Below are 16751 nucleotides of genomic sequence, written 5' to 3'. Positions count from 1 at the left end.
GTATTTTACGAATTTCATGATCAAAGTGGAAATGGATTTGGATGGAGGGACCGATAATAACCCGCCCGTGTTGATCGAATCCAAGACTTCGTCGATAAGTTGAGCTCCGGCTTGAATTTAAAAGAATTTTTTTTTTTTTTTTTTTTAAGGAATTTAAATTTTAAAATAATTTCCAATCATGTCTGCGGAGAAGATGATTCTACCCGTTAGTTTGGGGAGTTTTATCACGGACTATTATACGAGGTCTCTGTGGTGGGCCGCGGCCGTGTTTGGGATCATTTTCGTGGCCACGTTCTTGTACGCGAAGTATCGGTCGTCGTCGTTGTGGGAAGTTCCTGGATCTAGCACGTCGCCTTTGCTTTTAGCGATCGCTATAACGAGATCTGTGTGTTCTAATCAGATTGCTGCGCATAATGTCGGTAAGTTTTATTTTTTCCCCTGACTAATTCAGTTATTAATGCATTCCCCGAAATCTCTAATATTTTTCTCCTCATTTTCATTTTAAAATTTAAATTTTGAAATGAAAAAGTTTTTTGAATTTTTTCAAAATCATTTGAATTTATCACTTAAAAATCATTTGAATTTATCACTTAAAAATCATTTGAATTTATCACTTAAAAATCATTTGAATTTATCACTTAAAAATCATTTGAATTTATCACTTAAAAATCATTTGAATTTATCACTTAAAAATCATTTGAATTTATCACTTAAAAATCATTTGAATTTATCACTTAAAAATCATTTGAATTTATCACTTAAAAATCATTTGAATTTATCACTTAAAAATCATTTGAATTTATCACTTAAAAATCATTTGAATTTATCACTTAAAAATCATTTGAATTTATCACTTAAAAATCATTTGAATTTATCACTTAAAAATCATTTGAATTTATCACTTAAAAGTTCATTTCATATTTGAAGATATTTGAAAATTTATTTGAAAATATCATTTAAATTTATTTGAAAATATCATTTAAATTTATTTGAAAATATCATTTAAATTTATTTGAAAATATCATTTAAATGTTTGAAAATATCATTTAAATTTGTTTGAAAATATCATTAAAATTTATCATGAAGTCCATCATCCAAATTTTTTAAAAGAATTTCAATTTATTTCAAAATACCGTTAAAATTCATTGGAAAATATAACTTCAATTTATTTGAAGATATCATTTTGAATCAAACATTCAAATTTATATAACTCAAAGGTTTTTATCATTTTAAAAATGCATTCAAAATATTTTTTTGAGTACATTCCTTCCATTTGCTGTCTATGTAACCATTATTTTCTGTTGTGAAATCGATCGCAATGGGTTTTGGTTACGATTCATAATTAAATCGTACGATTTAATTAAAATATTTATTATCGCCAAAAATAATTTTCTTGGCAATAATACTTTTGAAGGATTCACTTCATAAAACATCATTGGAAATATTTCAGTAAATAAATAATTGTTGGATAAAAGTTTGTTTTGAGAATGAGAATTTTAATAAATGAAATGTTTTCATTAAGAGACATCACATAACAATGCATTTAGTTAATGAAATATTGTGTCAAAAAAAATTAACAAGATTTTTTTTTTCAAAGGAATTCAACAATGTTTTTTCTGAAGATTTAACAAAGTGTTTTTGCAAAAGATTTAACAAAGTGTTTTTGCAAAAGATTTAACAAAGTGTTTTTGCAAAAGATTTAACAAAGTGTTTTTGCAAAAGATTTAACAAAGTGTTTTTGCAAAAGATTTAACAAAGTGTTTTTGCAAAAGATTTAACAAAGTGTTTTTGCAAAAGATTTAACAAAGTGTTTTTGCAAAAGATTTAACAAAGTGTTTTTGCAAAAGATTAAACAATGTGTTTTTGCAAAAGATTAAACAATGTTTTCTACAAAAGATTAAACAATGTTTTCTACAAAAGATTAAACAATGTTTTCTACAAAAGATTAAACAATGTTTTCTACAAAAGATTAAACAATGTTTTCTACAAAAGATTAAACAATGTTTTCTACAAAAGATTAAACAATGTTTTCTACAAAAGATTAAACAATGTTTTCTACAAAAGATTAAACAATGTTTTCTACAAAAGATTAAACAATGTTTTCTACAAAAGATTAAACAATGTTTTCTACAAAAGATTAAACAATGTTTTCTACAAAAGATTAAACAATAATTTTTTTCGGACATGCATTAATTTCCATCGAAAGATTCAACAATGAATTTAAACAAAACATTCAAGAATGAATTTTCTATAAAAGATAATAATGATAATGTTTTTGACATAAGATCCAACAATGTTTTTTAACAAAATGATGTTTTTTTTAACAAAATATTCAACAATTTTTTTTTAACAAAATATTCAACAATGTTTTTTTAACAAAATATTCAACAAAGTTTTTTTAACGAAAGATTCAACAATGTTTTTTTAACAAAAGATTCAACAATGTTTTAACAAAAGATTCAACTGTGTTTTAAAAAAGATTCAACAATGTTTTTTTAACAAAAGATTCAACAATGTTTTTTTAACAAAAGATTCAACAATGCTTTTTTAACAAAAGAATCAACAATATTTCGAGACATTTTTTCAAAATGCTTTTTTAACAAAAGAATCAACAATATTTCGAGACATTTTTTCAAAATGCTTTTTACAAAAGATTTAATATATATAGGCAACGGCTTCTTCAAAAAAATATATATATTAATTATTATTTTTAATATTTTACTTAAAAATAATGCTTATTGTATATTAATAGGATAATATTTTTAGCAATAGTACTAATAATGATGAAACATTTGTGATTTCATGATTTTTTATGAAGTCATATTTTTGTGAGGTCATATTTTAATCAGCTAGCATTGTCTGTCATAATTTGCATAAAGTCACGCATTTCAACTATTTTCTTTTCACGAAAGAGTGAATCCGCACTATTTAATAAAATATTTATTTATTTCTCGATTCTAAACATGAATGACATCGACTAATAAGTAGCCAGCACATATTTAGATTTGAAAGCACTGTCATAGAGGTCATCTTAATAATAGCTCTGAAACCGGTAGAAGAAAGATTGACGCGATTCGTGTTCTTTGGCGGAAATTCTTAAGCTGATGCTTCGAACTTTTCACCTGTCAAAGACGTGCAATCATTTAGATAATTTCACGCGGAAAAAGAAAACATTTTTGAAGTTGGTACGGAAGACTGACCGATGATGGCCAGCCAGCAGTTCGGACTTGTTATTATCTGTCTCTAGGTCACGTTTCCAAACCTACACAGCGTGTGTCAAGCTTATGCGCGGAGGTCTAACCTCGCTCTACCATAGCTGTCAAAATAATTACAGTATTTTGGTTGCGATAAGACGATCATGGAATACGTATTCGCAAGTGTTATAACACGCAGCAATACTTTTCACCCACGAATATTGCATCCTATACACCGGCAAGTTGGCATTTGTGATGTCTCCTCATTTTGCTGTTGCAAACATGGCTAGTTTGTCAGTCTGGACCAGAACTGATTTCATTATTATATCGCAGCTTGTACACTCTGATCCAGCGTTTCTAAACCTATGGTCCAGGAGGATGGCACAAATGGTTCCCGGGTAGACTTGTTAATTGAATTCAAACTGAACGAAAAATTGTTCAATTGTTATTTATACATATAAAATGAGATGTTCTGACTACATGATTCATAATCGCCAGGCCGATAAGCTATAAATATAAAACTTGGACAGTAGTTTCATTTCATGGTGTAAGTACAGTCAAATTCCGTTTTAGCGAATACCGTTACAGCGAAAATCTCAATTTAACGAACACTTTTCTAATCCATGAAATAAGTTTACATAGGAACAATGCTAGGTAACCTGGAATTCCTTTATAACGAATTTCGTTTTAACGAAGTGATTCCTCCGGTCTCTTGGCGTTCGTTATAACGGGATTCGACTGTACTCACAAAGGAGTTTTTTTTTAATTCGGGCCCCCCTAAAGAGTCATAGGGGAGGGGAATCAACGGTTATACAGAGAAATCATGCTGAGCCGAAATCGCTGAAGCTACAAATATGAAATTTGGTTTAGTATTTTGTAATATATAGAAATTCGCTAAAAAAGGGCATTTTTCAAAATTCAACCCCTAAGGAGGATCGTGAAGGGAATTCAAGTGTTATATGGGGGGTGGGGGTCATAAGACCATCGTTCTTAGGGTAACCATATCTAAACGAAAAAAAATTGCGATCCTGAACACGAGATATTTTATAATTTTAGCCAAACAAATGCGATTTACGATGAAATTGCTAATTATTGCTGAAATTACTGAAGGACATAGAAGTCACGAGTGCTGAATGAATGAATGCCAGGGTCTCTGCCACCGGACTTATCCCGTTGCCGAAATCTCTTCCAGTCCAGCTTCGTGGCAGAGTCTGGAACAAAGTGAGTGTGTACACCTAACAGTCTGAGTGTGTAGCTACTGTTGTGTATGATATTTCAGTGCTGCCATCTATACTGCAAATTGGATAAGTCGCCTATTATGTGCATAGGCCATAAATTGTCCGAATTTCGCTGCTAATTCGGAGCCACAAGAGCTAAAAGTTATTTTTTAAATTCTATGAGCCACACAACTTCATTACGGAAATTACGGTACTGTATGCGCTGTATTTTATGCATTTAACAACTACAGTGGTGTAGTTGGTATCTACAAGCATTATACGTATAAGCAATAGATTTCTGTGCAGTTTGAAGCTCCTCTTTGTTTTCAGTTACAGTGTAAAAGTATTGATTTGCAATTCGTGATGAAAATATTGCCTTCTAATCTGTATATATTAAATTAATTTTCTGTCCGTCTGTCTGCCTGTCTCTGTGCATTTTCTCTTTCCAAAAATACAATTTTGGACCGATCGTTGCCAATTTTTGCATATAATTATGCAAATATACAAAACAGGACCCGGATTGAACGATAAGCTACTTTAAAACATTGTCAGAGCTGGGCAAATGCCCGAAATAGACGAAAAAATCTTTGGTTAAAAATGGTCCCTGGGCCTCAACAGTCACATTCGAAATGTTTACTTTGGTACCGTGGTTCCCTGACAATGCTTTTAAGACATGCATATGCCTTTACAATGGTTTGCCACTTCTTTAATGCTGCCAACATTGTGTATAGTAGTTTATTTCTTTATAATGGTTTGTCACTATTTCAGTCCCAGTAATTGAAGAAAACCTGGGCATGTGTGTGTGTGTGTGTGTGTGTGTGTGTGTTCTCTAAACAAATCTACAATTTTGGACCGATCGTCGCCCATTTTTGCATATCTACAAAACATTACCCGAATTGAACGATAGAATACTTTAAAGTTCATCAAAGCTGGGAAATAGGCAAAAAAAACTGTCAAGCAACAATGATTCCTTGGCCTCAACAATGATTTTCCTGAATGTTTACCTTCGTTTCCGTGGTTCCCTAACAATGCGTCTCAGACATGTTTGTTTGTTCCTTTACAATGGTTTGTCACTTTTTCAATGTTCCCGGCATATTGAGAAAACTCGGCCAGCACTGGGTATTAAAGCTAGTTTGTCTCATACAACTCTTGCATGAATATCTTTTAAGAGAGATTTCATGTGTAAACCCTTAAGTATATTACGAAGTACGAAAACTTGGATAACCAAGCGAAAATCGAGATGTAGTTCGGAAAGAAAATTCACATTCCTGTCTGTGGGAATCGAACCTCCAATCTCTCACTATCTGGGCGAGTGTTCTAACCATTGAACTACAGAGGGCAGGCATTTTCATTCCTTAGAGAATATGTGTGAATGCTGAACGGGACTGTGCATGGAGAGCCTAGCTCAGCTGGAGGAATGTGAATTTTCCTTCCGGACTACATCTCGATCTCCGCTTGGTTATCCAGGCTTTCATACTTCGTATGAACAGCGGAGAGTGACATCGTTTTTCTCTCTATACTTTAAGTATATTTTTTCAGCGATGACCGACAAATACTACTTTCTTCTTGTCGTATTTCTTGGTAATTTTAGTCGGTCATTGTAGAAGTACAGCATTGACCCATTAGGTCCCGTATATATTTGAATATACATGACAGATACATGGTCAAAAAATCCATTACGCCAATTTCTTTTCTCAATTTTTTGGTGTTTTATGAAGTATAGCATCATTTAGTGCCATTTTAATACAAAATACGGCTATGTAAGTACTATGCTTCCTTTTCAAGAAAGAGTTTATTCCTTGTCGATGTCACGTTTTGAGAGTTGCTGAAATTTTACGTGTTCAGAGATATAAAATCGCACTAAATCCAGGGAGATTGGAAATGAAATTCAAGGTAAAAAAAAGTGTACAACTTTGCTGAGCAAGATTTCGTCTGTTTATAGATAGCATATATCCGACATTATGAAAAGTAGAGTAAGAAGGAAATTATAATAAATCATGATAACTATTTATTATTATCAATACATTTGTACTTTTAAGTTATTTGGTAGGTCATTTTAGTTCTAATTAAAGACAAAAAAACTATGTTTTTGAAACAATTAGGTCAAAACAAATTATCTAACCTGGTACTTTAAAGTACCGTCAGGATAATAAAGTGTTTAAAATCAAGTCGAACTGCATATTTCACCCTCCGTTAACCATTTCAGCTAATTAAAAAATCCACTCAAATCAATTAAATTGCTGTGTTGATATATTGTTTCAATTAAAAATATGATAACCGCCGATTTACATTTGCTTTTGTAAAAAACATGGTGAACCATAGAAGGTTAATTTATATTAAGTTGTACTATACCTACGTATTAACTTGCAATTGTACGGAACATATTTTTCTATTAGTGCCCATAAGCAAGTTGTCCGCTCTTATACATTATGGCTGGCAACGGTAACAGCGAAACCATATCTCCTCATTGATTTGATTAATAACTTGTGATCCAATTATTGATTAATTTAATAATAATAAATTATACAAATACAAACACACAGGCCACAACAGGCAAATTGCCCAATGAGAGCGTATTATGTTAATTTTTTTCTACTATCCCGCTCATCGGTTGTAACATTTTTTGACTTCAAAATGATGCACTGTACTTTCTTAAAAATGTTGTTCACCCAATTCTTTCATTGCATCGGTTTTTATTATTATTATTATTATTTTAATAATCGTTTCCGAAGTGCCAATCACCGGTTTAATAATCCGTAAGCCCATGTTGACTTATTGATGATGATTGTTAAGGTAATAATTATTACTAGACGCCGGTCTCTTCCGGCAAGTTCTCGCTTTGGGAGTTCTTGCTCTATTTGAGTCATCCATCACAACTGAGCCACACCTTAGCTTCATTTGTACTAATAAGGCGACTGCTACCGCTAAATATAGGCCTCAATTGATATTTTTCAGGGAACATCTTAGAGAAATACATTGAGACAATCTGCAAAAAATCTGCATTTGTGAAAGTGATTTTGCAAAAATATCTGGGAATTTATCAAAAATCGATAACCCTTTTAAAAAGACTATAATTCAAGGCGAATACTATATACCTTCTTACTCCGCCGTGCGTTTAATGTTTCCAAGAATAATTCTGCAAATGCGGAGATTTTATTTCCTCTATGCTATGAAAACTTCAGAGAGTTTCAAGATTCTTTAATTCCTAACCATGGCCTGAATTTACACATGTTCAACATACTGCATATGCACAGGACACCAAAAATGGGGAAAAGAAAGTTTCGGTAAATAGTTGATTCAAAAAGTGAAGCCTGCTATTACTTAGATTAGGGGTTCTTAACCTTTCTCAGCTGCTACCCAAAATCAACAACAATATCAGCTTCGCGACACTTAAAATTTTTTTTTAGAAATTAGTCAAACCAGTGACGCAGTAACTGCATTTATGATAGGGCTACATGCAGGACCGTCTTAAGAGCATCATGGGCCCCGAGAAAAATGATTTTTCTGAAGCCCTACCAGACAAATTTATATACTTACTCTTCAAAATTTCAATCAGATCTCAGTTTTGTGCGGCTCCCCTCCACTTGGGGCCCCCGGACCGTGCTCAGGTGTGCATATGCGGTTGAGACGACACCGACTGTAAGTGGATTTGTACGACCGATTTCAAAATTCCCCACGATTAAAGTTTGGGTCGAGAACCATAACTTAATAATCCCTGCTGCAAGCGGATTCGTGAGACGCATTTCGGAAGCTCCTACGAAAAAGCTTTGGGTCGCGACCCATACGTTAAGAACCTCTGATTTATATATTTTAATCATCATGGATCAGGGCTGTACAAATCTATTGCCCGACGTACGCAGGCCATGTAAAAATTTTGACTGGCCGTGTACCTTTTTTCAACCATATGCTCGACGCCGCCATATGAAAATTAACAAAAAAGTAATTTTTTCAAGTTTTTTTTTAATTTCTTCGAGGTTGATGATGCGAGTTTTCTTACAAACATGCGTGTAATTCCATTGAAATCCTTTCTTTCACAGCAATGATGCAGCGTATTTTCATTGCATTTTCCATGGTCCTAATACTAGGTTTGTAAAAAGTCCGTAAAAACTTTAAAAATGAATAAAAACCGGAAAAAAGAAATAAAAACCGGAAAAAGAAATGAAAACCGGAAAAAGAAATAAAAAATGATTTGCATGGTTTAGCATCGCCAGGTCACGGGAATTTTTTTAAGACAGGAAAAAAAACCAGCCGATAGGTGACGCTGGTACGAGCGACTTAAGTGGAAATATGGAAATGAGACGGTTATAAGAACTTGCGCTCCTAATCCACAATCAGTTCACCGTTGTAAACCGTGTATGTGGACCTACTGCACTCTGCCGTTGCTGGATTTGCGACTCGCCTGCAATGTGTTATTCCGTGTGGTGGTGATCACGTGGAACACATGCTGCTGTAATAAACGATTTGGAAGCATTCTGTTCGTTATTTGCGTACCTTTTCTTTGACTTGTGTACGTCAGCATCACCTATCGACTGTTTTTTGACAGGGTTTTTTTTCCTGTCAAAAAAAATTTCCGTGTTCTAGCGATGTGCTAACGCTGCAAACCGTTTTTTATTTGGTTATTTTTCCGGTTTTTATGAATTTTTAAAGTTTCTACGGTTTTTAAAGTTCCCACCCAGTATTTAACCACTCAGTGCGGTCATAGGCCCTCATATACATCAACTGTCTCGAAAAAATGGGAAGCTTCACTTCTAGCGAAATATTATATCCTGATGATATTCACCGGAGAAAAAATGTCTTTTTTGCATAAAAACAATGAAATATATTTTTCCAAAACAAATGCATATCTTACATGGCTCTATTATACAGTGTATAAAGTATCCGAAAGAGATAGAAACCCTGTGCTATCCATTTTAAAACTGTAGAAAATATTTATTAGCATTTCCTCTTCTGCACAAAAACATCGAAAAAAAATTTCCATCACAATAATATGGAACCTCATTTACCAAATAAGAACTGAACTACAAAGCCCAGGTCTTCAGTGCCAATAGGTAATTTCATCCACAACGCCTTACAATTCGACGCTGCAATGTCTGCATTTAAGTTTGATATGCCTGCGTCTGAAAATTTTTTGCAAGATTTCTCTGTTTTTATCAGTTAATTTCCATTACGTCCCGGTTTTAATGAGGATTCGTCCCGGTTTCTCAATCGCATTTCCTAACCTTCCTATCCAAGGCCCTGCCCATATTCAGTCACGTAGCTACTGCAAATCGACTATTCTATAAGCGAGTTGAATCGTAACTTGGTGACTTCTTTTCCGACGTCAACAGCACGAAAAATTATAATTAGCGATTTGACTATTTGTCAGTAATTTTGTTGTATTTTTATTTAGTGATCGCATTCCTTTTTCATTTTCGGATTCATCGTAATTAAATCTGGAATTGTTTTGAAAACAAAATTCTATCACTTTCGATACTTTTTGATGCAAATAAATCAATTTTTTTTACAAATTTTCAAGTTAGTAAATTGAGTTTTTGGACTCGTAAGATATTGATTCTGGCATCTAGTATTTCAGTTTACATGCCAGACCGGACATGTAAGTTTGTTGGAGCTTTGTCCAGCCCTGCCATGGATGTGATTCAAACAATTAGAAAATATATTGGGAAAAAAGACAATCCGCAAAACTGGAAAGTTCTAATAAAGACATGTATTTAGGAGAAGCAAGATTTTCCCTCTTTGAAGGAGATTTCATTTCCCAAGCAATCATCGATTGACGCATAATCAACGGATAAAACTCCATCTCTATTCCAAAGTTTTCAGGCTGTCGTTCCTGGAACTCGATCCAAGTTTCTTCGGTTTTGTTCCCATCTTTAATTATAGGATCAGTTTCAATGCCAGTATTACTTGTTCGTTATGGGCTCCTTCAAACACCCTTCAATTATTTCTGAGATGTAAAGGGCAAAAACTCGAGATAGCCGGTATCTGTCTGTGACATCCAATTACCGACGGGAAACGTGACACGCGCCATAATAACTCCATGTTATTATTTATCATAACATATTATTTATCGAAATATCAGAAAGTAACTGTTCCTCATGGTACTTATTAATATTAGAATTACTTTTTCTTTTTTAATATATAAACAAATCACAAAAACACAGACATATATGCAAATGCAAACACATAAATGCAAAAACTTTGCGATCCCAAGGGACTTAGTAAGTCCTTCCAGCAAGTCTAAAAGGAGGAGTTATTATCACATACGGTTCAGACAACAGCTGTTTTATATAGATTAGACATGTTATATTGCATTTTTATGTATAGTAATATGTAAGTAAAAATATATATATAAAGTCGAATCCCGTTTTAACGAATACCGTTATAGCGAAAATCTCATTTAAACGAACACTTTTCTAATCTCCCAAATAAGTTTACATAGGAACAATGCAATAAAGTAAAATTCCTTTATAGCGAAATTTCGTTATAACGAAGTGATTTCACCTGTCTCTTGGAGTTCGTTATAACGGAATTCAACTGTAATATGAATAAAATATATAATATGAGTAAAAAATATGTAATATATGAGTAAAAAATATGTAATATATGAGTAAAAAATATGTAATATATGAGTAAAAAATATGTAATATATGAGTAAAAAATATGTAATATATGAGTAAAAAATATATAATATGAATATATGAATAAAAATACGATAATACCTTTATAATACGATATAATACCTATATAATATGAATAAAAATACGATATATTGATCCTGGAATCAATCCAGAATTTTCTCAATACCATCCATCGAGAGAAGCCAGCTCACGACTCTTGCTTCATATCATTAAGTTAACTGCAATTAATGTCACAAATAGGAAGTCTCGATATTATGACTCAACTCTGCATTTTCCATTATTTCACATTGAATTCATGTACATGGAAAAATCATTGCTGTAAAAAACCATTTTAAAAAAATTCGCGAATCCTTTCGAAATTTTCACACGTAGCAGCATGTCGGGCAAACGATTTGTCCAGCCCTGGTGTGATACGATACAGACGACGATGGGGGGAACATTCACACATTTCGAAATGAACGAAGAAAAAATAAAATGTCCCGGACTCTCTTGGAACGTGCCTTTGAGACAGTTATAATGGTACCCTCCCTAACACAACACAGGCTTTCAATCACCACCACCAATTCAAAAGAATAATTTCCAATCACTCTGACATCACACCCGACTTTACATTTGCTAACCGATAATACGTCTTAGGCCGGGATTACACTATAAAAGTTTTATAAAAATCCTTTTATAAAACATGAAAAATTCAACCAGTAAGCTTATCGGTTGTATTTGCTCGAATGTAACCTATGAGCTTTATTGGTTAGATTTTTTAAGTTTAATAAGAGGAATTTTATCAAACTTTTATAGTGTAATCCCGGCCTTTTCCGGATTCCTGTAAAATTCATCCTGCCCTCAGTTCATATGAGGCTGGCTTTGTTCGCATCAAAGGTGATTGGTTATTGCTGATAAAGACACTAATATTTTTTTTATATATAAATAACGTGATCCTCATGTATTCCCAAGGGATCAGCATGATCAGTCCAAGAATTTGTTAGTGTAAGTAGGCATCCATGCCCGAACCGGGATTCGAACCCAGACCTGCACAGTGAGAGGCTAGCTCCCTAGACACTCGACTGCCAGGCGGCAGTGTTTATCAGGTCCGTAGATAGACTAGGGCAACTGGGGTGCTGCCACAGGGCCCCGAACCGAATATAGAGACCTGCATAAAATAATGTACTTATTTTGCACAATCATAAGCCTTTCACGGAACCCCCAAGAAAAATTCTGCCCCGTGAAGGCCAGCTACGTCCCACTCCAATGTCGAATCGAGCTGTGTAACTAGGCGCCAGTGGAATCAACTCGAATTCGACTTCATCTCTGATTTTCGAATCGGTGATTGTCATTGTTATAACAGGATCGAGGTTCATCACACAGCAGACTATAATTCGCTGATAGCTCCAGGTAGCCTTATTCGGTCACGGCTTTGAAACTCTCCATCGAATGACTCGAGCTGATCCTCCGACGTGTTCGAATATTTTATCATTTTTGTCGCACCACGGTCATTTTCTGCACACGAGGGCTAATTAGACCGGGACCTAAAATTTATTGCCGATTCCAAACGGCAGGCTTGTTTTTATACTCATGAGAGGTTGGTGCTCTAACCCCCTCGATGGGGGACTCCCTGCGGTAACAATTTTTTTCTTCTGTCATGTCACCGTTTCTGTTGTACCCCTGTGTCAGGAAAGTTTTCTGACGAGGACGAAACGGGTATCGAACTCGAGACACCTCTAAATGTGCTTTGGGCAAGTATCCTATCGACCTGGGCTACCCGCGCCCAAAAAACATTAATTTATAAAAACTGCTAAAAATCAGTTGGCGCATTAGAACAAAACCAACCGCTGCTGCTGCAACAGTGTTTGTCTATCTAATATATTTTTCACAAAATAATAAAACTTTAAATTTATAGTCAATAATTTGTAAAAATTACGTGTCCCAAAAATTTATGGAATAATCAAATGCCTTGTAATTTCTTAACAAATATGTATTAATTAAAAACTGATCATTTTTCTATTATTTTGAACGACCTCAAACAAGTGATCTTGCATTAAAATAACAAAACTTTTTTAGGAGTTGTGGGTCTAACTTATACCATTCAGTTTCTATGGCATGTTTTCAGGCGTTGGTCGAGCTGAAGTATCGCCCGTTGGAGTACACTTAATGAACGTATTGCTGTGTGTGAGATATCAGGACTCGTCGGAAACCAGTCCTGTAGAGTCGCATTTTTCATTTTGAAATAGGTTTTCGCAACGCTAAACATATGCATGGGAGCATTGTCCTGCTGAACGATGATCCATTTTCAAAAAAAAACCTAAAAAGGAACGGAATAATTTCCTAATGCCATCATGTATTTTTGTGCATCCAGTCTCTGATCTAGGATTGCTAAATATGAGTGTCCGTTGAATGTGGAGGTCACCCATCCCATCACAGAACCTCCACTGACGTCTGGTGAATCATGAGCGTATCTTTTCCCCTCACATGTTGACAATACCTTGTATATGCATCGAAAAATCTAAATTACATTTCTTTTCGTCCTTCACATCCATTTCTCGCCACAAGCTACGTGAATTTGAGTCCACTCTAACATCTCGAAATGTGGTGCGCTGTGTGCTTGAATGTGGGTCTTTGAGAGGGCTTGTTGACGACAATTTTCCATATGAACCATACACACATTTTTTTAAAATCCTTCTTAAAGCCGTAACTGGCTATATATTCAAACAAGAGGCCCGACAAATTCCATAAACAAACATCACGTGGGTAGATACCATTCTTTTTATTAACCTATCATCGTATGAAGTCGTATATCGAGGTCTTTTAGAACGTGATTTTGGATGGTAAGGCGTTTTTTTTTTTCTAAAACGTGATAAATTATGATTTTGCAACGATTTAAAGCCCTTTGAAAAATATTCAATATGCTTACTTTGCAATTTAATCTCAAAATTTTGTTAATTTCGTTCCCAGAAAGCTACGTCGCTTTTGCCGTCTAGTAAACAAAAGTTCTATCACACCTTATTTCATCTTACTGCGTTCATAGGTTTCAAGACTTGCGTCACGATTACGTATTTCAAATTTGCATGTATGCAATAGTTTCCGTAAACTTCTGGGGCACGTAATTTTAACAAATTAACGATTATTAATATAATTTTCATTACTTTATGAAAAATGCTCTTTATATTATAGAAAAAAATACTTTTCCTTTTCTGTGAAGAAATTGCATTTCATTACACTGCGTGCTACAAAAGTTACACAGGAAAAACAAGATTCCGTAAAGTTTTGGAACATTTGGTATATTCTTTAATAGAGAGTTTAGAATTTTATAAAATTGTGATGTGAAAGTGCTTAGTTTCACAATTCTTAATCAATATTATAGTGAAGAAGAAGAACGTTTCTTTGAGGCATTGATTTGAGGCATACCAATTTTTAGCATTGTCAAGTCGTATTGGGATCAAATCTCACTTTCGGCAAAAGTATCAAATAAACCAGGTTAATCATCAATGACAATAGCGCTAACATTTATATAGTTAACGTTTCATAAAACTACGTGACGTTTGAAACGTTACCGTGGTCACATCCGGCCAATTACATGGAACACCTTGCCCGACCAGAATACATTCAAGTCACGAGTAGTAGTTCAGATTCACCTTAATACTATGGGGGGCCCGACATTGGGTTTTAAAACTTTTAATCACTGATCTTTTAACGCTAAGGAGACAGCCAAACTGCATTTGACCCACTAGCACATAAGAAAGGTCTTTGATATTTCCCAGTCCCCATACAGCGCCTCAAAAAAATAATCCCGGAAATGGCCCTAGCAAAAAATAATGGAGAAAAACTTTCCATTGCCCTACATTTTAAGTCTTTTATTTCGCACCAACAGGACTTATGTGGTTTTTGAAAGAAGACTAAAATCAAATCTTTGTTGTCCATTTATTAATGAAAATGGGGAAATTCAGTACGTACAAAATATAAGGATCGATCACTTGAAACCCGTCGAAGTGTATATTCATGGAAACGGACCAAAAGCTACATCTGATGGTGTTGCAGAGAATTCAGCAAAGCAATCTATGGGAAAGCCTAAATGCTTTTGTGTTCATTGAAAGTCACCGTAAGCATTCAGAGAGGCATCCAACTGCAGAGAAAGATGTCCTCTTCAGTAATTGTCATTCAGGACATCTTTCTCTACATATATGTCGCCATCGATGGCCCTGATGTCCTTTACAAGCAATTAGCTGATTATTGTCACTGTCCATCGCACTGTACCATTCAGCATATATATATATATATATATATATATATACGGTCTAAGGAAGAAACATCCTATCTGTTTTCGTAGCTTAGTGGTAGAGCACTCGTCCGTTGTACGATGGACCGGTTTTTGAGTCCCCGTGGAGGCAAAGATAAATTTTTCTTTCCAAAAAATTAGTATCTCTATATATATATATAGTCAGTTTTCTTACAGGCATCGAACTTCTTGAATATGGACTTTGGGGTTGGTTCGCGCACATAAACACATTGGACTAGATGAATAAAGGCAACAACAATAAATGATATGGTCTTACTGATTTTTTTTTTCATATTGAGAACATTGTGCTGGATGCTTCAGTACAAAAATAGCAAGAGGTCCTGCATCGCCCATCCTGTAGTGTCGATCTGGCACAATGTGACTTGGTTCGTTCAGATGATAGGAAAAAATTCTGGAAAGATATGAATCGAGACAAGCAGAACAAAATAACGCAATGATTCAGCATACTGATGGGCTTATTTTTGATGGCAGACCTATTCAATTCTTTACTCCATTATTGTATACTCCTCCAGACCAACCCTGACCAGACTCTGTCCCCCTAGGGGGATATAAGCTGGTTCGTCTCAGGAGACGTGGGCCACGGTGGAAAATCCAGCGAAACTTTTCTGCTAATTTATGTAGCCTCCGGGTAATTTTTGATTCAATAAATAAAATGGTCTTTAAATTTGTTTTTATTTCTGTTTTTGCCATCAGCTGGTTTGCAAATTACATTTTTGCTTTATTTTTTTCTGTAATTGATTTATTTTTTGCTGGTAGCGAAACTGTTCAACTAATCTCACCGGTCCACAGGCGTAAAATATTGAAGAACACTGTTATATATATATAAGAAACTGCTCTTTCTCTTGCATTTACGAAAGATGTTATTTGCCTGAAATTCATTGGACGTACGACGAATATCTCAGATCTCGAAGATGTCTGGTGTAAGAGATTTTTTTATAGTCTCGAAAGTCTATTGTACACTATCGCACACAGTAGAACTTGGATAATTTGAACTTGATTAATTCGAATTTTTTAGATAATTCACATTTTAGGAATTCTCTTGAGTTTCTTATTCAATTCAATGTTGAAATTTCATGTTTAATTTAAGTATTTTTTCCCTAATGTTTTGAATAATTCGAAGTTTGATTATACAGGTATGTCATATGAAAAAATCAATGTTTTCTTAGAATTCCCGGCAAAGTCTCTTAATTTTCAGTTATTTTTTCTTTATTCCGCGGTTCACTGAACTTTTCCAGAATATAGCATGCAGTCAATTTGAAAACAAACATTACAATCAACAAAAAACCTGAACTTTTTTTGTTACGGCTCAAAGCAAGAAGCAATGATTTCGTTACAGATGACACACGCACACACACACACTCGCTGGCTTTGGTCTTTCCCCCGTGTGCTGCTGGGTGATTTCATTAGCACATGCCAA

The 16751-nt window shown here is 34.3% G+C and overlaps 1 protein-coding gene across 1 annotated transcript in view; it reads left to right on the top strand.

Annotated features, from left to right (window-relative positions):
• The window catches only part of LOC149088595 (cytochrome P450 4c3-like), a 61252-nt gene continuing 44501 nt past the window's right edge, over nt 1-16751 (top strand). The window contains exon 1 of the mRNA XM_089248071.1: nt 1-419. Coding sequence (XP_089104197.1) covers nt 179-419 — 241 coding nt within the window. The 5' untranslated portion in view covers nt 1-178. The remainder of the gene's footprint in view (nt 420-16751) is intronic.

Source organism: Pholcus phalangioides, unplaced genomic scaffold (assembly GCF_987345545.1).
Source record: "Pholcus phalangioides strain wild (caught in Gottingen) unplaced genomic scaffold, Ppha-v1.0 ptg000003l_1, whole genome shotgun sequence".
Lineage (NCBI taxonomy): Eukaryota > Metazoa > Arthropoda > Arachnida > Araneae > Pholcidae > Pholcus > Pholcus phalangioides.
The sequence above is the reverse complement of the archived record's forward strand: the minus strand, read 5'-3'. Positions and strand labels throughout refer to the sequence as shown.